The sequence below is a fragment of the Myotis nattereri genome, assembly GCF_964212035.1.
Source record: "Myotis nattereri genome assembly, chromosome: 16".
NCBI classification, from domain to species: domain Eukaryota; kingdom Metazoa; phylum Chordata; class Mammalia; order Chiroptera; family Vespertilionidae; genus Myotis; species Myotis nattereri.
In genome coordinates, this window is record NC_138091.1 from 3,628,615 (window position 1) to 3,649,914 (window position 21,300).

Here is a 21,300-nt window from a genome sequence, read left to right on the forward strand (position 1 = left end):
GAGAGCAAAGGCAAGAGGGGTCTGGAGCTCAGATTTATCCCAAGGCGATGGAGCGAGGAGTACGCCCCCATGGGGGGGATGTGGCTGGATATATGGCCCCTGGAGTCTGAATGGGCTTGGAGGCCAGGGGTGCTGGACGGGGATGGGAGCTATAGAAGGTTCATGAGCAGGAGAGAAAGCCAGCATGGATGTTGGATCCTGACTTTTTCCCAGGGCTGGAGTGAACTGCCTGGTCATTTGGTGTGGGATAGAGCTATTATATTGTAATGGGGGACTTGTACATGGACAGGGGCATGGGAAGGACGTGTGAGGGATGCATGGGGGTGGGAACCCGGCAGGAGCAACGTTCCGAGGCCCAGGAGTCTGTCTGTGGCCCAGGTCCTGCGTTTCATGGGTGACCCCCACCTGCACGGTGCCCAGGAGCACGTCTTCGGGAACTACATTGTGCAGAAAGGGCTGGCAGTGCCCGAACTCCGGGATGAGATCCTGGCACAACTGGCCAACCAGGTGTGGCGCAACTCCAGGACCCACAATGCCGAGCGGGGCTGGCTCTTGCTGGCTGCCTGCCTCAGTGGCTTTGCACCTTCCTCGCGCCTCAACAAGTACCTGCTCAAGTGAGTGGATCGGGTGGGGCTGGGAGGGGCAGGGACGCTGGCACCAGCCGGGGGTGCGATGGTAAAGGTCAGGCCAGGAGTGAGGTCTCTGTGCGTGGAAGCTGGACTTACTGTGCAGCGTAGGAGTCAAGTGAGATTGGATAAAGGACTTCCAGGGCACGGTGGGTGGCAAACCAGGGTGTGGGGAGTTGGAATGGAGGCGTGGACCTCTCGCGTCATCGGGATGTAGTGAGGTGGTTGGAAGTTAGGCTCTGACAGTCCGTGTTAAGCCCCAGCTCGGCCATGTCAGAGCTGTGTAACCTTGCTGAGCCTCGGTGTCTAACGTGTAAAATGAGGATGATGAGAGCAGGACTCACAGGCTCTGTGAGGACACGTGGAGTGCTTAGGACAGGGGAGCGTGGGGAGTGCTGTGTGAGGACAGACCCGTCAGCCCCCGGAGGAGGAGGGCAGTGTCACCCACCGGGGGTCAGGGCCATTGGCAGGGAAAGGCGCTCGGGCAGGCCCTGGGTGCAAAGTCTACTAGTAGTTGTGACACTCACCTGCTGTAGGACCCAGGGTAAGTCACGGCTCCTCTCTGAACCTCTTCCCTCACCCATAAATTAGGGGTGGCAACCGGACCGCCTTCCGAGTGGCTGTGAGCTCAGAGTGTACAGAGGTGCACAGGCCACGTGCAGGGGGGCAGCTCACTGCTCAGCCGTGTGGCAGTGGGACAGGGCCACTGCCTGTCCAGGGCTTCCTGTGGGCACAGCTCTAGGTTCTTTCTTGTGGCCACTGTGGACCCGCTCCCCCGCGGCTCCTGGCCAGGCACCCCAGCGGTTGGGAGTGGAGCCAGGCATGCGGAATGCCTGCGGCCGGCAGGAGTCGGCTTGGGGGTCCTGGGCCAGGTGGAAACCTCACAGCCGTCTCAGGATGGGTGATAGCCTGGCAGCAGGCCCAGGGCGGGTGCAGCTGGGGTTCGGGTGAAAGTGGGGAGCGCCCCTCGGAGTCCCTTTCCTGCCCACAGAGTGCTGCAGACCCCATGTCGCTCTGACAAGCTTAGGTGGGCCGTCCTGGGACCTCTTCGGCCGTATAACTGCTGGTTTGAAATACTTTGGGGCTAGCCTGGTACCCTTCTTTTTCAGCCTAGCCTGGGAGCTCTGGGGTAGCCTGGCCTTCTCATTCTCACCTTAAAGCTCTGGGCCAGCCTGGGCCTCCCTTCAACTGGCTGCGGAATCTTCCCCGACCGGGGCTAGCCTCAGCTTCTCTCATCCTGGCTCTCTCTCACAGGTTTGTGTCTGATTACGGGCGGAATGGCTTCCAGGCCGTGTGTCAGCATCGCCTCATGCAGGCCATGGGCCGGGCCCAGCAGCAGGGCCCTGGGGCTGCCCGCACCTTCCCTCCCACCCAGCTCGAGTGGACAGCAGCACAGGAGAAGGCCAGCATGGCTTTGGATGTGGGCTGCTTCAACGGTGAGCTGCCCTCCCTGCCCCACTGCCTTCCCTCCTTCAGGCCTCTGCCCTGGGCCAGGAGAAGCTGGGGAGGGGTGCCTGCTGGGCATGGCCCTGGAAGGAGGTCTTGGTGCGCATGTGGGAGAGGAGCTGGGGCAGAAAATGCAGACCCAGGACCCTGGGCAAGAGTGAGAGGCCTGAGCACAGGCAGCGGGCAGGAAGCCGCAGAGCGGGGCCAGCTGCTGACCTCCCAGGCTGAGCTGCGCCTGCTCTTGTCCAGGCGACCAGTTCTCCTGCCCGGTACACTCCTGGAGCACGGGGGAGGAGCTGGCCGGAGACATCCTGAGGCACAGGTCGGCTCCTGCATGCCCTGCCCAGCTCACCAGTGCACCTGGGAAGAGGGGAGGGAGGGGCAGGAGGCCAGATTCTCCAACCCGCCGGGGTTACCCCCACCCCCGGGCATGCTGGGGTCCGCTCCTATCCCGGAGTCTTCCCAAGTGGTACCTCTTGGCTTCGTCCCTCCTTCATGTCCCTTCGTACGCTGTCCCCAGGGGGCTCACGGATGGCTGGCGGGGCTGGACGGTGGCCATGAAGCACGGGGCCCAGTGGGCAGAGCTGGCCGGCCACGACTACGTGCTGGACCTGGTGTCAGACCTGGAGCTGCTCAGGGACTTCCCACGGCAGAAGTCCTACTTCGTTGTGGGTGCAGAAGGGCCCGTGGCCGGCAGAGGAGGCCCAAGAGCGTAGGTGGCCACCTGGGCCCCCACGGGTGCCTCAGCACAGGACTGCCCCTCTGGCTGCTGAGAGAGACTGAGGTCTGGACTTAAGCTTCAAGGTTCTCATGGAGGTGGGGCTGACCAAAGGGTCCGCCCTTAAAGAGACAGTCACTCCATTCCAGAGTCCTGTGCCGAGGAGATTGGGTGGAAGGGGGTGGGGTGGGGGTGGTCTGGGAGGCCGTGGGTCCCTCTGGGATCAGATGCTCCCTGTTCCTCTTCCCCACAGGGTGTTTGGGAACAGCTGGGACTCAGATGAGGACACGCCCACTAGGCCCCAACCACAGGGGCATATGCCCAACGTGGCTGACGCCAATGGGTACTGCAGCCACCATGAGGACAGCACAGATGGGGAGACTGAGGCCCAGAGAGGTACAACAACCCACCCAGGTCGACCAGCAGGGCCGGTGTCTCTGGTGGGGAAGGCCCTGGGGCTGGGGGAGTGGGGGCATCAGCAGGAGAGAACGTGATGTGTCCCCCCTGCCAGGCCTGGACAGCCCTGGAGAGCCTGCTGTGTCCCACAAGGGCCTGGACTGCTACCTGGACAGCCTCTTCGACCCCGTGCTGTCCTGCGGGGATGCGGTAGGGATGGCTAGGGTGTTTGCAGGCAGCGGGCATGGCGTGCACATACCAAGTCATACACATCCAGGGGGATCACAGCCGGGCCATGGGGTGTCATGGGGACCCAGCAAAGGAGGAGGGTGTCCTCTTGGCTAGAGACGCCCCTTGATAGAGGCTCAGACCTCCCGTGTCCTGTGGGATCCAGCCCCCTCAGGCACCTGCTCACGCTGAGAACTCCCAGGAGCCCCTCAGGGCATGATACGTAGCCCTGAGCAGGGCATAGCCCCTCTGGGAGCCTCATTTTACTCCGTGAAAGGGGCGGTCACTTGGGAACTTGCAAGGTGGTGGGAGGACTGAGTGCGTGCGTGAGGGCAGAGGCTGGGCACACAGCAGGCGCTTGGCCAGTGGGAGGCCCCTGGGGTAGAGGAGGAGGCTGGTGTCAGGTGCCCGTTGCCTTGGAACCGTGGGAGGCCAGCACGGAGGCAGCCACTCGAGCCAGCTGCTGCCCCCAGGACCTGGAGAAGCCGACAGCCATTGCCTATCGCATGAAAGGGGGAGGCCAGCCTGGTGGCGGTGGCAGTAGCAGCACTGAAGACACTCCCAAGAGACCCCCAGAGCCAAAGCCAAGTCAGTGCCTGCCCAGGGTTGGTTCTAGGGTTGGGCAAGGCTGGGTCCGCTGGTTCTCCGGGCTCCCTCCCGTGCCAACATGGAGGCGACCATGGGCAGGGCGGAGGGGAGGCAAGGGGGCAGGTGGTAGGAAATTCCCGTTTCCCTCACCTCCTACGCCTTGGGATCTGCGCCCTCTGCCCGGCTCCCTGAAGTCCCAGGCCTGGACGCCTCCACATTGGCTCTGCAGCAAGCTTTCATCCACAAGCAGGCCGTGCTGCTGGTGCGTGCGAGGGGCCTGGGAGGGGGGTGCCTGGAGCGGGCCTGCCTGGTTACACCCCCACCTCTCCTCAGGCCAGAGAGATGACCCTGCAGGCCATGGCCCTCCAGCAGCAGCCCCTGAGTCCTTCCCCAAGGCCCTTCCCCCCGGAGGTGAGCCTGGCCTGCCCAGGGCATCGCCGCACCTCGTGGAGCCTGGACCCCACACCGTCCTGGGCAGACACGGGGTCCCAGAGAGCAAGCTGGTGTGTCCCAGGAAGCTCACCTCACACCCTGCTCTCTGCAGAAGCCCCAAGCCCCCGAGGCACGGCCAAAGCTCGCGGGCACTGGACCCCCGGCCAAGCCTGTGCTCCTGCGCTCCACTCCGAAGCCCCTGACCCCCGCCCCTCCGGCCAAGGCCCCCAGGCCCCCCACCAAGCCGGTGGCCGCCCCCATTCTAGCTCAGGATCGGTCTTCTCCAGAAACCAGTGAGTGTCCTGTCCCTGCTGGGCTGGTCGGGGAGGCCTCCCAGGCTGGACTGGGAGGTGTGGTCTCACTCCGCCCCCTGGCCCACAGCTTCGCCCTGCCCCGAGCTGGTCCGGTACTCCACACTCAACTCGGAGCACTTCCCGCAGCCCACGCAGCAGATCAAGAACATCGTCAGGCAGTACCAGCAGCCGCCCCAGGGGGGCCAGCCCAAGGCCTTCAGGTCAGCTCTGCCCCAGCCTGCAGGCAGCTGCCTCCTCCCTGGGCCCGGAGCCAGCCGTGTAACGGGAGGAGTCTGTTTATGCAGTTGCTCCCCAGGACCCCCTCCCTGCAGAGGGCGGCCCAGGCTGCTTTCTAGGCTGCGCTGTGAGAACCTGTGGGTTCTCATTGACAATGACGGGGGTGGCGGAGAGGGTCCTTCCGCTAGGGGTTTGTGATGGGGAGAGGAACTTGGTGTCCACCCCCCCACCCCAGGAAGGACTGCGGGAGGGTGTTTGTGAAGCGGCCAGACCCCCACGAGGAGGCCCTGATGATCCTGAAGGGCCAGATGAGCCACCAGGCGGCAGCACCTGGCACGCAGGTGAGGGCAGAGCCTGGCCATGCCCAGGCAGAATGGAAAACGGGGGCCTCCAGGGAGCCTCGGAAACCAGCTGCCCCTAAAAGGCATGGCCCTGCTGCTCCTTCCTCCCTGGCCCTGCGCCCCCTGAGCACTCTCTTTGGGGTGGGGGCAGGTGCCCAGGGAGGCCGTGGCCCTGGTGAAGCCAGTGACCAGCGCTCCAAGGCCTTCCATGCGACCCACACCAGGTGAGGTGCCGGGAGGGAGGGAGGGAGGGACAGAGGGCACGTGTCCACGTGTATGTCAGTCTGTGTGAACACAGGTGTGTGCATGTCCGTGGCATGCGTGTCCATGTCCTGAGCCCGTGTGGACATACTGTGTGCACATCTGTACAATTACATCAGCACTTAAATGACCCTGATCCAGGCCAGGCCCACCCTGGCCTTACTAAGTCTGCACTACACCCTGGACACAGGCCCCTCTGTACCTACAGGTGTTACAGTTGGGGAGACAGGCCCAGAGAGCTTAAATGACTTGCCACGATCACCCAGCTGAAAGGTGTTAGACCAGGGGTCTAATCCAGGCCTCTGACATCACAGTTGGAGCCCTCACCTCTACATCGTTTGCCTCACGTAGCCACAGTGACCTTAAGAGAGAGAAGTCAGCTCACACCGAGTTCTGGCACCCGCTCCAGCGGCTCCTCCCTGGCCTGAGATGTGCCCACTCCCAGCCTTGCCGCCCCACCTCCCTTGGCCCTCTGTCCCTCGGTGTTGCTGGGGCACACCAGTCACTCCTGCCCCACTCCTTGCCCCGCTGCTCCTGCCTGAGCGCTCTGCCCCCAACGTCTTTGCCTGCCTGCCCCTTCTTCTTGCCGGTCTCCCATGTCACCTCCTCAGAGAGACCTGCCACCCCACCCGGACCGAGGACCCTCACAGACCTTCCCTAAGTCACCCTGTTTTATTCCCACCTCATAGCTCCTAGCACGAAGAGTTTTGTCGTTTCAAATGGCCTGTTTCACCCACATCTGCCAGGAGACTGTAAAGTCAAGGCAGTCGCTTGCGACACCCTCAGCCCCTGGCATAGGCCTGCACACACTGGGCGCCTGTTTCTAGTATGTGCCGAGGGCCGGTTGGGCTGTAGCAGCGCTCTGCATGCGTGTGATCACGTGTGTCTGTGGCCAAGGGTGTGGGCTGCCACCCTACTGCCTCCCCTCACGCCTGCGGTTGCTGTGCTCCCCAGCGCTGCCCTCGAGGTCCCTGGAGCCGGCCGAGGACCCAGTGCAGACACAGCTGCACCGCCTCCCCAACCCCAGTTTCTATGGCTACCGGGACACCCCCTGGCAGATCTTCCTGCGCAAAGAGGTGCCGGGCGGGGGAGGGGCTGACTCGGGGCAGAGGGGACACCCAGATTGGAGAACCAGGCCAGGGTGGAGCTGAGCTAGGCACCTGCCGCTGCTCGAGGGCGGGGCTGCACCTGGGGGCGGATCCAGGTGTGAAGCAAAGTGAGGGGCCTTCGGAGGTCCTCACGAAGCCCCGCCCCCACAGGTGTTTTCCCCGAAGGACAGCTGCAGCCACCCCCTGCAGCTAGACCTCCTGTTCCGGCAGGTGAGGGCCTCTCCTCCCTTCGTGCCTCAGTGTACTCGGCAGGGCAATGGGCGCGTGGCTAGCTGTCCGCAGATTCTGCTGCTGCGCTCAGAGTTGGGCTCCTTGACCAGGGTGTGGATGGGAAGCTGTTCTACTGCACCCCTGTTCCCATGGTTAGGGTCACAAGCCCACAAGCCCATCTGACCAGGCTCGTGGTTTGTCTGAGCTAGATGGACCCATTGTATAGATGAGGACGCCAAGGCCGGGAGGGGTGGCAGGACCTGGAGGGAAGGAGAAAGGGGAGGGTCTTTGTGAGTGGGATCTGATTTACCCAGAGGACCCCACAGCTGCACACATGGAACCCCTGCTCGTCCTAGAACAGTCCAGCCTGGGCTCCCAGGTGGGGGAGTCCCTCGGGCCACCCGCATCACAGCTCAGCTCATTCCCGCAGATCCTGCATGACACACTCTCCGAGGCCTGCCTGCGCATCTCCGAGGACGAGAGGCTCAAGATGAAGGCTCTGTTTGGTACCGCAGGGAGCGGGGAAGGGATGAGCCCCGCCCCACTCACCTCCCAGACACCCCTCCTTGCTCAGCTGCTAGGCTCTACCATGGCCAGGCGACAAGTCTGGGTCAGCTCTGCCTGACCGGCTGGGGGGCCGGGGCCGTCTGTCTGCCTCGGATCCTGGCTTCCCCGTCGGCACTGAGAGCAGATGATCCCCTGCCGTCTGCGGAGTCGGGCTCCCTCCCTGCAGCGGGGCCGGCACGGGGCGGGGAGGCTCCTGACACCCCTGCATCCCTCAGCCCAGAGCCAGCTGGACACGCAGAGGCCGCTGGTGACGGAGAGCGTGAAGCGGGCCGTGGTCAACACCGCACGCGACAGCTGGGAGGTCTACTTCTCCCGCCTCTTCCCCGCCACGGTGCGAGCCGCTGCCAGCCTGCCCACCCGCCCAGCTGGGGCTTAGGGCAAGGCTGACGTGCCCTTGTCCCCACCCAGGGCAGCGTGGGCACGGGCGTGCAGATCCTAGCTGTGTCCCACACAGGCATCAAGCTCCTGCAGATGGCCAGGGGCAGCCGGGAGGCCGGAGGGCAGCTGCGTGTCCTGCGCACGTACAGGTGCTGGCAGCGGGTGAAAACGGGGCTCGCCGGACACGGGCACAGGCTGGCATCAGCATTTCCTCACTGTCTCTCCGAGCACCAACATGGTGCCCAGCCCTTGAACCCAGTCCTTTTAGAGACAGGGACCTGGGCTCAGGGAGGGAGGTGCTTGGCTCAGGCTCACAGCTAGGAACCCACTGGCCATCCTGCCCCCCAGACCACACCCAGCCCTGCCCCACGGAGCTCACTGTGGTCGGACGGTGTGGTCCGCAGCCACTGCCCGTGCGCCTGGAAGGGGAAGGGCCCCAGGGAGAGACCTGCTGAGTCCTCTGCAGCCACGAGTGACAGGGCGGGAGGCTGGGCAAGCTCCTGGGCCGGGGCTGGTGGAGTCCGGGAGTGGGACAGGCGGGGCCAAGGAGCAGGATGGCTGGGGAGAGGGCGTCCCCTGGCCACAGGCCCTGCCCTCACGCTCCTGTCCCCCAGCTTTGCGGACATCCTGTTCGTGACCATCCCCTCCCGGAACATGCTGGAGTTCAACCTGGCCAGCGAGAAGGTCATCCTCTTCTCAGCCCGCGCCCAGCAGGTCAAGACCCTGGTGGACGACTTCATCCTGGAGCTGAAGAAGGTCAGGGTCCTCCCGCAGCCCGCGCGGAGCGGAGGCCCAGGACAGGCTCGGCACCCCGCACCGGCCCCCCTGCCCGGGAGCAGGGCCGTGGGCGGCCAGTGGCCGAGTCGCAGACTTCTGTGGCCGTCCACAGATGGCCTTTTGCCCCTGCTGCTCCTCAGCCAGGCGCCTCCTCTGAGCTCCACAGCTGCTGTGCTCCTCACCCTCCTCGGCCGCTGCGCCAGCACTGCTCCCTGCAGTGGCCGTGCCCACAGGGCGGCCCGGCCCGGCCCAGCGACGCCCGGGGCCGCAGTGGGGACAAGTGGCAGGGGTGCGGCCTGTACCTGTGCTCCAGCACCATCCGCCTGCCTCAGGCCCGGGCCTCCTGCCCTCCAATCTTCTACCCGGGGTGCCCCTCCCACTTTCACTTAGAAAACGTTCCCTGATGAACTGGGGAGGAACGCCTGTGGGCGTGGGGGCAGGGGAGTGGCCTGGCCTCTGGGAGGCGGGAAAGGGCCTGTGGCCTCACCCCGCCCCTGGCTGCCCAGGACTCTGACTACGTGGTTGCTGTGAGGAACTTCCTGCCTGAGGACCCGGCGCTGCTGGCCTTCCACAAGGGCGACATCATCCACCTGCAGCCCCCCGAGCCGCCCCGCCCGGGTCAGTGCCTAGGGTGGGGTGGGACGAGCAGGGGTCTGGGCCAGGGCCCCCCTGGCAGTTGCTGACACGTACGCCGGCTGCAGGCTACAGTGCCGGCTGTGTCGTCCGCAAGAAGGTGGTGTATCTGGAGGAGCTGCAGCGGAGAGGCCCTGACTTCGGTGGGTCCCGGGTCCCCTGCCCAGCTTCAGCGCCCCGAACCGCAGAGCCCCCACAGCTTCCGGCTTCGCAGTGCTCTGGCCTGGCCAGGCCTCCCGGGGACCGGCGGCCACCCGCCCAGCCCTCCACCTGCTGATCTGGCGGAAGGGTTTCCGTTAGCGGCGGATCCCTCTGTGCCACACATGCCGCCCCCCTTCCCGAGGGAATGCCCTCCCTTCCCAAGCCCAGGCCCCTCCACCAGGGAGCTCCAGGGCAGGGCGTGTCCTGAGAGCCCTCAGTCCCAGGGAGATGCCTGCTCGCCTCAGACTGCCTCCCACCCCCTAGGCTGGCGGCTCGGGACCATCCACGGGCGCGTGGGACGCTTCCCTTCCGAGCTGGTGCAGCCCGTGGCTGCCCCCGACTTCTTGCAGCTGCCCACGGAGCCCAGCCGGGGTCGTGCCGCCGCCGTGGCCGCCGCCGTGGCCTCCACGGCTGCTGCATGGGAGGTGGGCCGCAGGAGAGAGGTGAGGCGGGTGGCCAGGCCAGTTGGGTAGAGACCGCAGGGGGTCATCTGACTGGAGGTGGATGGGAACAAGGTCGGCCAGTCCTGGGGTGGGGTGAAGGGGGTAGGGCTAGCCATTCTGTGACCTGAGGCATGTGACCAGCGATGGTTGGAGATTTGGCCAAATGGGTAGAGAAGGGTGGAGTCAGCAGAAGGACTGCGACCAGGCCACGATGGCAGGACGGGGCCGTGAGGGGGCAGGGCCGAGCAGGTGGGGTGGTGGTAGAGAGGGGTGGAGTGAGGTAAAGCTACGTTGTAAGGGCAAGATCAGCTCGCCCCGGCATCTGGAGAGACCCGCCCTGGGCAGGGATGCGCCTGGTGGGGGGCATGGCCACGTGGGTCAGGGGATGGGCCCACTGGGCATGTGGAGGCTGTGACTGGTCGAGGGGGTGGGGGGGGCAACCTGAGAGCCTGGGCACATTCACCTGGGGTTGAGTTGAGTCAGGTTTGACGGGGACGGGGGCGGGCGGAGGGGCGGGTGGGAGTGGGGGGGTGGGGGGGTCGGGGGGGCGGTTGGAAAGGCCCTCCTCGCTCCTGCCCCCTGCAGGGTTCCCCCATCAGGACTGGCTCGGCTGATCGTGGGGAGGACGGGCTGGCTCCCCCACCACGCACGATGCTGGCGTTTGCCCAGAAGTATTTCCGAGACCCTCAGAGGAGACCCCAGTGAGTGGTCACCCCACCCCAGTCCCCACACAGAGGAGTTCCTCCTGGGCTTCTTGCCGTGTCCAAGGGCAAGGCCTTCCTCTGTGAGGGGGAGAAACCTCAGGCGTGAGGCCACCTGCAGCCGTGGTGGGAGCGGGGGGGTCGGGGGGGCAGGGGGCGCCAATGGTCTGCCCCTCTGCTTCCTGTCCTAGGGACGGCTTCAGGCTCAAATCCAAGGAGGGCCGGGAGTCCAGAACCTTGGAGGACATGCTTTGCTTCACCAAGGTGCCCGCCCTCGGCCTGTTTCCCCATCTGTAAAATGGTGTGCAGGCCTTGGAGCAAACAGCCTTGTCCTCAGCACCTGAGGGCCTGCGCGCCTCTGTCTCCCTGTCCGCCGGCTCCCTCTGCATGACCCGGACCCTCCTGTCTGAGACGGGACATACCACGCGGCCCCCTCTGTTCGGACCTGCCCCCCATCCTGACGCACCTCCTCCCTGACAGAGCCCGCTCCAGGAATCCCTCATCGAGCTCAGCGACGCCAGCCTCAGCAAGATGGCCACCGACATGTTCCTAGGTGTGGGGTGGGCTTGACCCTGGGCCGGGGGCCAGCACCACCTGCCCCTGCTCCTCACCGCGCCCCTGCTCCTCAGACCCCCCCCAGCCAGACATGGGGCTCCTCTAAGAAAAGGAAGCCCCAGCTGCCCCTGGCCACAGCCTCTCAGAGGGGCCTCCCTGGGGTCCCCGAGGGCGGGCAGCTCGGGTCTGGGCTGAGTGGGGTGTTCCCTGCAGCCGTGATGCGGTTCATGGGGGACGCCCCGCTGAAGGGCCAGCGCGAACGGGATGTGCTCTGCACCCTCCTGAAGGTCAGTTCGCCCATTTTGCCGTGCGCTCTCTCCTGGCCTGTGACTCAGTTTCCCCATCAGCAACCAAGTTGCAGGACTTTGGGGTGGGCAGCTTCTAGTGTGGCCCAAGGAGGAGTGCATCCGCCGGAGGGAGGGCCTGGAGAGGGACACGGGGCCTGTCTCACACGCCCACTCTGTTCTCCTGTGCCGGCCTGTGGGTGACCCGGCCGCCCTGCAGCTGTGCGCCGAGCAGGAGGCCCTGCGGGACGAGTGCTACTGCCAGGTGGTGAAGCAGCTCACAGACCGCGCCAGCAGCGACCAGTGCGTGAGCCGCGTGCCCCCCCTCCCGTCCCTCCAGGAGCACAGCCCGCCTCCCGCTGCCGGGCCTGGCCCCCCCAGCCTCCCTCCCCGGCCTCCCTCTCTCCCCAGCCCTCTCCTCACTCAGTAGACACAGCGCATGGACCTGGAATTGCTTGGTCCGAGACCAGCACTCCTGCTCCTGGCGCTTCAGCGTCCCCCCTGTAAAATGGTAGCGATCGCGTGTGAATCCAGGTGACTGGTGGCAGGTGCCAGAAACGCAGTCCCAGCTGGTTTAAGCAAAAGAGGGTCCCGGTGCCTGGAAAGGCCGATGTCGGCGTTCGGGCATGGCTGGCGCCAGGTGTCGGCAGCCAGCAGGTTTGCCCTGTGTCCTGGCGGCTTCCTCGGCAGCGATGCCGTCCACAAGCACCACCCCAGCCATTTGCAAGGCGGCCCACTCAGAAACCCCCAGTCCACAGCGGCTGGGGGTGCAGAGCTGTGATCGGCTGACCTGGGTCACATTCCTGTCCCTAAAGCCATCACCGCAGCCCGAGGGAAGCTGAGCTCTCCTTTGGCCAGACCTGGCTCCCCTGCGTCGCACAGCACGCGGCCCTCGTGAGGGTGGTGTGGGCAAGGGAAGCCCTGTGCTCCCGGGCACTAGAGGCCCCACAGGCGAAGCCCTCCCGCAGGGCTCACGGCAGAGCACACAGCCAGTGCGCAAGCGTGTGCTGCTGTCATTGTCCAGTCCCTGGGAATTGTCCAGTCCCCCCGGCCTTCCTGGGAATTTTAGAGCCACTCAGAACATGCTCCTGCCCCACGCCCACCCAGGCCTCCCCTGGCACTACCTTCCCACAGCCCCCGTCCCCGGGCCCCCCTCAGGGACCTTTGCCCAGAAGCCTCAGGCAGAGTCTCCCCAGGGAAGGTGTCCCTGGTGCATGTCAGCCCCCGGGCCCTTCCTTGCCTCCCTCCCTGGCCCCAAGCAGAACCTACCTCCTGCCTGGCGCTGGGGCCACCACCCTGCCCTCCCCGGGCAGGAAGAACACCCAGAACCAGAGCTGCCCGAGACTCCGGGCGTGGCTGTCCTGCCGTGGCCACGTGACGGGGTCCTATGCGTGTGTCCTCACAGGGACAGCTGCCAGCGGGGCTGGAGGCTGCTGTACATCCTGACCGCCTACCACAGCTGCTCGGAGGTCCTCCGGCCACCCCTCATCCACTTCCTCCAGGACGTGAGCCAGAGCCCAGGCCTGCCCTTCCAGGGTGAGGGGCACAGCAAGGGGGCCAGGGCCGAGGCCTGTCCGCGTGGGTACCGGCCAGGCAGCCAGCAGGAGGGGAAATCCAGAGAGCCTGGCCCTTCACGGTGCCTGGGCCATGTTCGCCCAGATGCCCTCACTCCCCAGATGTGGTGGAGGCCCCGCAGGGGCTGGTGCGCCGGGCTGTCTGGTCAGTGGGAAGGGAGGCATGTCAGAGGAGAGGTGAATGGCTTCCCAGAGGAGCTGTTGCTTTGGGCAGGATTCCTCGTGTGCTGAGTGGCAGGAGCCAAGGCCTGGAGGTGGACGGAGTGGCGTGGGGAAGGGGAGGGGGCCCGGCCTGGGCTGCGGGGGAGGCTCTGCCCTTGGGTCTTTGGCAATCAACAGTGCCTTGAGCGGGTCCAGGCCGGCGTGGGCCCAAAGCTGGGGGCAGGGGCTCAGCCTTTCTCGCTTGGAGTGTGGAGGAAAGGGGCCACTCCTCAACCTCATGCCAGCCTTGTTTCCATAGCAACTCCCTGGTCCCCCTAAGAAAGAGCCAGGGCCCCTGCGGTCACCACAGCAGCGGTGAGAGAGATGGGGGACCTCCCCTGCCTCCGAGTCCTCCTCGGCTTTGAGTAGCGCACACTCCCAGGTCGGAGGCGGAGAGGCCCAGCTCCGGGGGCTCAGAGCGCTCCCGGGCTTCCCGGCCCAGCAGGTGCGGCACTGCCTCGTCCGAGACACACAGAGGCAGGCACGGGTCTCCTGCCGGGACTCCGGGGGGACCCACAGCTGCACCCCCATAGTCACAGCCTCTTAGGGACAAGCCCCCCATCAGCAGCTCAGGGTGACAGCTGTTTCCAGGGCTCATCGGGTAGCCCAGGGGGCTGTGGACCTAACTGCAGGCCTGAGCCTGTGGGCTGTGGGTTTGAGCGCGGCAAGCACTCCAGCCTTTGACCTTGGGCAGATTGCTGCCCCTCTGGGCTGTTTCCTCAGCCAGCAAATTGGAGTAAAAGCTCATCCCACTGGCTGTGCAGAGAGCCCGTGGGCTGGCGGCCGGCGGCCAGAGGAGCCTGACTCCGACCCGGGCAAGGCCTTGGCTCTGTCTTTGTAGGAATCGCCAAGGCCTGTGAGCAAAACCTGCAGAAAACGCTGCGCTTCGGCGGCCGTCTGGAGCTGCCCAGCAGCATGGAGCTCCGGGCCCTGCTGGTGAGCGTGGGGTGGGGGTCAGGGCGCGGAGAGGCCTGCTGTGCTCAGAAGGCCTTCAGGTCCCCGGCACAGGTGCTCCTGCAGGGCCTGCCGAACCTTGGGCTCAGGGACTCCCGTGGCAGGGGACGATGGCTGGCCCAGGTCCCTCAACCCAGCCTTCCTGTCTCCTCACCCTCCCTTGTCCCAGGCGGGCCGCAGTTCCAAGAGGCAACTCTTTTTCCTCCCTGGAGGCCTTGAACGCCATCTCAAAATCAAAACGTGCACCGTAAGTGAGGGGATGTTTCCAGCAGGCAGCCGCTGGGGGGTGGGGTGGGGGGGCAAGGACACCCCAGTCTCCAGAGTGGCCCCCAAGGGTACTGAGCCCCTCCCGGGCGCTCTCACATAGTCCACAAGGCAGGACACTTCTCAGAAGAGCAGGCTGAGCCTGGGGAGGTGGAGCCTCCAGCTCAGGTCACACTGCGAACACGGGGCAAGCCGGGGCCTCTCAGACCAGAGCTGTGCTCCCTGCCTGCGGGGCGGTTCTGAGCCCAGGGCGCCTCTGTGCAGGGCCCGGAGCTCCGCCCGGTCTGCTGGTGGCTGGGCGGACAGAGGTCAGCAGCTGGCCCAGCCTCACTCTCCCCGCCCGCAGGTGGCCCTGGACGTGGTGAAGGAGATCTGTGCTGAGATGGCCTTGACACGCCCCGAGGCCTTCGATGAGTACGTCATCTTTCTTGTCACCAACCGAGGTGAGCTGCCAGGAGGACCGAGCACGCTGGGCTCACGCCCCACATGGCCTCCAGGGTTCCGGCCAGAAGGCACTTTCTCCCAGAAGCCCCTGGACCCCCGTGCGGAGGGGCCATTCTGTGCACCGAGCACCCAGCCCTTGTCTGTCCCTCTCTGCTCGGCCGTGTGTACGTCTGTCTCGCCTCCCAGACGGGACTTTGTGGAGGAGAAGGCCCTCTGACTCCTCCCGTGGCCCCTCGGCCTGCTCAGGGACCCTGCCCTCAGGAGCCCCCGTCCCAGGAAGGGTTCCCTTAACAGGCCCCAGCTCCTGGGACCCACAAGTGCGAGCATTTTCCCCGCCACTTATGCCCTCCCATGGGCCATAGAGGCCCTCCCTTGGTCTCACCCGGTCCCACCCCTGCCCTCTGCTGTCTACCCTCTGAGATGCCAGCTGGCCGGCTGCATCCTCTCCCACCAGCTCTGGACCACGTGTCTGTCCTCAGCCCTTGCCCGGAGTCCAGCCAAGGCGTGGCAGGAGGGGAAGGCAGTAACAAAACAGTCCTGTGACTGACACACTACGTCCCAGGCAAAGTTCAAAGCATTTAATCCCATCATCTCCTTCAGTCCCCACCACAGCCCCATGACAGGGAGCCCATCATCACCCCCATTTATAGATGGGGAAACCGAGGCCCACAAGGGTGTAGTAGTTTCCTGTTGCTGCTGTAACAAATCACCACATTCCTGGGGGCTTAAAACCACACGCGCTTATATGTTTACGGCTCTGCAGGTCCCTCGGGGCTGGTTCCTGCGGGAGCCTCGGGGGGACACTCTCTTCTTGCCTCTTCCAGCGTGTTGGGACTACCCCCATTCCTGGCTCATGCCCCCCTCCAGCCTCAAAGCCAGCAAGGTAGCATCTCTCTCTCTCTCTCTCTCTCTCTCTCTCTCTCTCTCTCTCTCTCTCATTCCTTCTTATAAGGGTCCTTGAGATGACATTCGGTCCACTTGGATGAGCTAGGACAGTGATGGCGAACCTATGACACGCGTGTCAGAGGTGACACACGAACTCATTTTTTTGGTTGATTTTTCTTTGTTAAATGGCATTTAAATATATAAAATAAATATCAAAATATAAGTCTTTGTTTTACTATGGTTGCAAATATCAAAAAGTTTCTGTATGTGACACGGCACCAGAGTTAAGTTAGGGTTTTTCAAAATGCTGACACGCCGAGCTCAGAAGGTTCGCCATCACTGCCCTAGGATAATGTCTCCATCCCAAGATCTTTCACTTGCTCACATTTGCAAAGTCCCTTCTGCCATGAAGGTAACATATTCACAGGTTCCAGGCTTAGGGCATGGACGTCTTTGAGAAAGGGCCAGTCATCAGCCTGCCTTGGAGGTCAAGGGACTCACCCAAGGTCACGTATTTGGGCGTTGAACCCAGGCTGTCTGGCCCCAAGAGTCTGGACTTTATCGTGTGACACGGCCCTCCCTTCGTAAAGCTTTACGGGCGGAGTGGGCAGGGAGCAGAAGGGTCTGCAGGAAATGAAGAAGCACCTTCAGCCTCGCCACAGGCTCTGAGCCCTGGTGCCGGCTGCGCGCCCCCCCCCCCCCCCCCCCGCAGGAGCCCAGCATGCCCTCCGAAGGGTTCTGCCCAAAGGCATTCGGTGCGTTCCCGTCCCCGCCTCCTCCGGAACGGCCTGGGCTGTGTCTGAGCAGACCCAGGACACTTTCCAGACGCAGCGGCCATAGCTGTGCAGGAGAGGCATCCTGTGGCAGTCACCAGCATCCCACAAACACGGCACCCTGTCCGCAGTATGCACGCCTTCTGAGGGTGCCATGTCCCAGCGGGGGGCTTGCCCAGGTGATGCTCGCCTGGGCGGCAGCTTGGGGGTGTACGCCTGTGCACAGGGTACACATGTGCACACACGTGCCCCCCTGCTGCCCCGGGCTCTCCACAGGCCAGCACGTGTGCCCACTCAGCCGCTGCACCTACATCCTGGACGTGGCCTCGGAGATGGAGCAGGTGGAGAGCAGCTACATGCTCTGGTTCCGGCGTGTTCTCTGGGACCAGCCACTTAAGTTTGAGAACGAGCTGTACGTGACCATGCACTACAACCAGGTCAGCACGTGTGGGCCACCCATGCTCTGGAACCTTCCTGGCTCCCCCAGGGCTGTGAGGTCGAACTCCATGGCGTTTGTTCGAGGCCTTCATGGTTCGGGTGGTCCCCACTGACGGTTCAGCCCTGGTGCCCTGCCCCCTGCATGGCTTCCTCGGAGCAACAATGAGGTTACCCTCACTACCTAATCTCAGACCTCCGCCCGCAGGTGCCGGCACTCTGCCCGGCTGCCTTCCTGCGTCTCTGCTCCCCTCCCCCTCCTCCCCCTACCCCCCTCCTTCTCCCCCTCCTCCCTCCTCCCCCTTCCACCTCCCCTCCCCCTCCTCGTCCCCCCCATTTTCCTTCTCCTTCCCCTTCCTCCTCCTTCTCCTCCTCCTTCTTCTCCTTCTTCCTCCCTCCTTCCATCCCCCTCCCCCCTCCTCCCTCCCTCCTCCTCTCTCCTCTCTCCTCCTTCCTCCTCCTCCTCTTCTTCTTCAACATTTTTATTGATTTCAGAGAAGGAGAGAAAGGGAGAGAGAGAGAGAGAAACATCAATGATGAGAGAGACTCATTGATTGGCTGCCTCTTGCACACCTAGCATGTGCCCTGATGGGGAATCGAACCCTGACCCCTGCGTTCATAGGTCAGTGCTCAACCACTGAGCCACACGGCCGGGCACGTCTCTGCTTTTCTAAGTCCTTCCCAGCAAGGCTGCCCCAGACAGCACCTCTTCCCCTTCTCCCCTGCGCAGGGTGCATGGCCCGTCCCTCTCTCAAAGGCCTGGAGCGGCCTTGGCTGCCAGTGTTGTTTCTGTCTTTGTGTTACTCCCATTGGAATCTTGGTCCTTGCAGTTAGGATCCTGGGGTTTATAAAATCTGGCTCTCTCTCCTCTGCTAACATTTGTGGACGTGCTTGGACAGAGTGTGTTTTTTGTGTGGAACTGGTGCCAAATTTTCCCCAATTCCAAGTACAAAATAAGGTTACTTGGCTTTGTGGCCACATGGTGTCACTGTTGCCAACGACCCCACGCAGTCCAGTCCAGCGCTGGTCTAGGTGTGGCCTATAGGCAGCCGTTCCTTGGGAACTTGTTAAAATGCAAATCCTTAAGTCGAGCCCCAGATCTGTAATCAGAGTCTGGGAGTACCGCCCGTGAATCTGTTTTTAGTGATTCAAGCATATTTCGTTTTCAGTAACCCCAGCCCAACAGACACCCACACACCGCAGTGTGGACGTCCACACTCTTCCCAGGTCACTGTGGGGGCGACCACGCCCCACTGCGTGACGCCCTGCACACCTGCTGCCCCTCATCGAGGGCTCCCCTGCAGGTCCTGCCCGACTACCTGAAGGGCCTCTTCAGCAGCGTGCCGGCCGGCCAGCCCCGCGAGCAGCAGCTGCAGCAGGTGTCCAAGCTGGCTTCCCTGCAGCACCGGGCCAAGGACCTCTTTTGCCTGCCCAGCATGTGAGCACCTGCCCGCCTGCCGCCCCCACATTCTCAGAGCTGGACATCCCGGCCCTGTGCACCCCGCTCACACCAGCAGGCTGTCTGGGAAGGGGCTGACCTGGCCGTGGGCTACCATCCCAACTCACCCTGAGAGCGGGGGCCCTCCTCCTCCCACAACAGGTTGCTTCCAGCTGGTATTAACAGCTCAGAATAAATGTAACGATAAAAAGGCTTTCAGGACACACAGCCCAGTCATCCGGGGAATGCGGGTGGCCATGCAGAAATGTTCACCAGGGCGTTGCATCCAACAGCAAGGCCTTCCTGGGTGCTGGTTCTCACAGGGGTGATAAATCAGTGCTTCTCAGGAATAGGACCCCAAAGAGCTTTTGTTTATGTGGGCTGTATTCATTAATATATATTTACCATATTCAAAATTAAAACTCAGGAACAATTTAAAATATTGATTAATTTAAAAACAAGGATAATACATTACATCTCTCTATATAAAAGCCTAAGCGACCATTCAACCATTTGACCAGTAGCTATGACATGCTCTGACCACCAGGGGGGCAGATGCTCAATGCACAGGCATGGAAACATGGAACAGACTGATGAATCTCAGAGGGGAGGGGGGAGCGGGAAGGCTGGAAGAGATTAACCAGAGTTCTTATATGCATATTAGAGACCTGGTGCATGGATTCATGCACCGGTGGGGTCCCTTGGCCTGGCCTGCAGGGATTGGGCCAAAACCGGCAGTCCCACATCCCCTGATGGGTCCCCGATTGTGAGAGGGCATATAAGATCTTTGGTTAATCTCGTCCCACCCTCCCCCATCCCCCCTTCCCTCTGAGGTTCATCAGTCTGTTCCATGTTTCCATGCATGTGGTTTCTGCTCCTGAACTGAGCATCTGCAGTGGTCAGTGCAGGGCATAGCTATCAGCTGGCTGGTCAGCCTGTCACTTAGGCTTTTATATATAGAGATAATATAAATTAACATTGCATGTTAATATAAACAACATAAAAAATGTATTTTCCAAAAAAATTTAGTGAGAAGAGTGGCACTGTTTTTACATTTTGTAAATCTATTTTATTTAATTTATTTGAGAACAAGGGGCAGGGAGACAGAGAACAGTGATGAAAGAGATAAACATCTATGGGTTGCCTCCCAAAACATGCCCTGACTGGGAATCAAACCCACTACCTTTTGGTGTACGGGACGCCGCTCCATCCACTAAGCCACAGCGGCTGGGGCTGTGAATTTCGACACCGTGTGGCTGAACAGAAGACACCTGGGTTCTCACGCCTGCTTCTGCAGCCAGTCTGCTCTGGTCTCGCATGCCATGTAGCCTCTGGCAGACTCCCCTGTCCTTGTTCGAGAACAAGAGGGGAAACCAAGTAACGCTGTGTTAACATGGGAGTCCTTGGCCCCCCAGAGCCTCGGCCCACTTTGAAAATCCCTGTGTGAATGATGGTAAGATCATGTGTCTACAGTGAGGGTCCTGGTGCTGTCATTCAGTAAGGACTCAGTACGTAAAGCCCTTCGATGTTACAGTTTTAAGCAGAAAGCATGGGAAGCACACAGAAGTGCTATAACCCTAGTCCTGGGCAGAAGGAATCATCGGGTTCTTACTTTCTGCAAAGCACTCTGTACCCACTTTATTTTCCCCTTACACAGATGAGGCAACTGAGGCCCAGAGCGGTTGCATGGCTTGCTGAAGCTTACCCAGCTAAGTGCGGGGGCCAGGTCCAGGCGCCAGGCGACTACCCAGCACTGCAAAGGAGGGGGTCTCCCGGGGAAGGGGATGCCCATGACTTTCTCCCAAACGTCCCCCTGCCCGCAGCTCAGGGTCCTGGGCCTGGCTTTCCCGCCCGCAGCTCAGGGTCCTGGGCCTGGCTTTCCCGCCCGCAGCTCAGGGTCCTGGGCCTGGCTTTCCCGCCCGCAGCTCGGGGTCCTGGGCCTGGCTTTCCCGCCCGCAGCTCGGGGTCCTGGGCCTGGCTTTCCCGCCCGCAGCTCAGGGTCCTGGGCCGGCTGGAACTGCCGTTGGTGTTGCCCAGATGCCCGGAGAGGCACAGGAGCTGCCCCGAGGAAGCGGCATGTTAGAGAGAAGGGCCTGGAGGGGAGATGGGGCGTCTGGCAGCTTTCCTCTACCCCATCCTCCAACCAGTGCTGGTGGTGGCTTGGCCAGCTCTGGTAGTTCCACACCTGCCACTGCTGTGTGCTGCTCGCCCCTCTGGCCTGGGTTTCTCCTTGGGGGTACAAACCCACCTTGGATTCAAGGCTCAGCGCCCCACTCAGACTCGCTTGGTTGTTGTGTGGCCTCGGGCTAGGCAGTGAGCTTTTCAGAGCCTCAGTTCCCTCATCTTCAAACAGGAAGTCGCGGTGCTGGCCAGCAGTCATAGAGCTCTGCTGTGTGCCAGGGCGCCGGGAGCACTCAATACCCATCCCCAACGCCTCTGCACTCCCCAGCGGTTAGTCTGCCGGCAGGTGCCGGAGCACATGGCTCTGCACCAGCCTGCGGCCGGATCGCAGGAGACAGTGCTCAGGCCGCCTTCCCCCCACGTGCAGGCGGGAGGTCCAGCAGTACATCCCGGCTCAGCTCTTCCACTCCACGGCCGGCGCCACCTGGCTTAGCCTGGTCAGCCAGCACCGGCAGCAGACACAGGCGCTCAGCCCCCACCAGGCCCGTGCCCAGTTTCTGGGTAAGAGTCTGGGGCTGGGGGAGATCGTCATGGGGGCTTTGCTGAGGAGGGGTTTCGGAGGGGGGAGATGAGGGCACCTTTTTCTTGCACAAATGCGTCTTCAGGGTGCGTCACGCCGAGCTGCCTGGAGAGAACACCTTTCTAAAACTTTCACCAAGGCACCGCCTAGACCAGTGATGGCGAACCTATGACACGCGTGTCAGAGGTGACACGCGAACTCATTTTT

At 62.9% G+C, this 21,300-nt stretch overlaps 1 protein-coding gene across 1 annotated transcript in view; it reads left to right on the forward strand.

The window, feature by feature from the left end:
* MYO15A (myosin XVA) overlaps nt 1-21,300 on the forward strand; it is a gene marked incomplete at its 5' end in the record, with an annotated part of 57,042 nt that overhangs the window by 27,604 nt on the left and 8,138 nt on the right. Inside the window, 34 exons of the mRNA XM_081110094.1 lie at nt 379-614; nt 1,881-2,062; nt 2,322-2,394; nt 2,593-2,784; nt 3,044-3,204; nt 3,302-3,396; nt 3,888-4,002; nt 4,197-4,264; nt 4,336-4,413; nt 4,547-4,727; nt 4,816-4,948; nt 5,200-5,305; nt 5,457-5,529; nt 6,521-6,642; nt 6,826-6,885; nt 7,316-7,391; nt 7,668-7,783; nt 7,861-7,979; nt 8,445-8,586; nt 9,114-9,225; nt 9,309-9,383; nt 9,706-9,884; nt 10,470-10,585; nt 10,777-10,849; nt 11,066-11,138; nt 11,354-11,427; nt 11,645-11,727; nt 12,830-12,960; nt 14,041-14,135; nt 14,323-14,400; nt 14,764-14,860; nt 16,796-16,956; nt 18,259-18,392; nt 20,941-21,074. Coding sequence (XP_080966220.1) covers nt 379-614; nt 1,881-2,062; nt 2,322-2,394; nt 2,593-2,784; nt 3,044-3,204; nt 3,302-3,396; nt 3,888-4,002; nt 4,197-4,264; nt 4,336-4,413; nt 4,547-4,727; nt 4,816-4,948; nt 5,200-5,305; nt 5,457-5,529; nt 6,521-6,642; nt 6,826-6,885; nt 7,316-7,391; nt 7,668-7,783; nt 7,861-7,979; nt 8,445-8,586; nt 9,114-9,225; nt 9,309-9,383; nt 9,706-9,884; nt 10,470-10,585; nt 10,777-10,849; nt 11,066-11,138; nt 11,354-11,427; nt 11,645-11,727; nt 12,830-12,960; nt 14,041-14,135; nt 14,323-14,400; nt 14,764-14,860; nt 16,796-16,956; nt 18,259-18,392; nt 20,941-21,074 — 3,943 coding nt within the window. The remainder of the gene's footprint in view (nt 1-378; nt 615-1,880; nt 2,063-2,321; nt 2,395-2,592; nt 2,785-3,043; nt 3,205-3,301; nt 3,397-3,887; nt 4,003-4,196; nt 4,265-4,335; nt 4,414-4,546; nt 4,728-4,815; nt 4,949-5,199; nt 5,306-5,456; nt 5,530-6,520; nt 6,643-6,825; nt 6,886-7,315; nt 7,392-7,667; nt 7,784-7,860; nt 7,980-8,444; nt 8,587-9,113; nt 9,226-9,308; nt 9,384-9,705; nt 9,885-10,469; nt 10,586-10,776; nt 10,850-11,065; nt 11,139-11,353; nt 11,428-11,644; nt 11,728-12,829; nt 12,961-14,040; nt 14,136-14,322; nt 14,401-14,763; nt 14,861-16,795; nt 16,957-18,258; nt 18,393-20,940; nt 21,075-21,300) is intronic.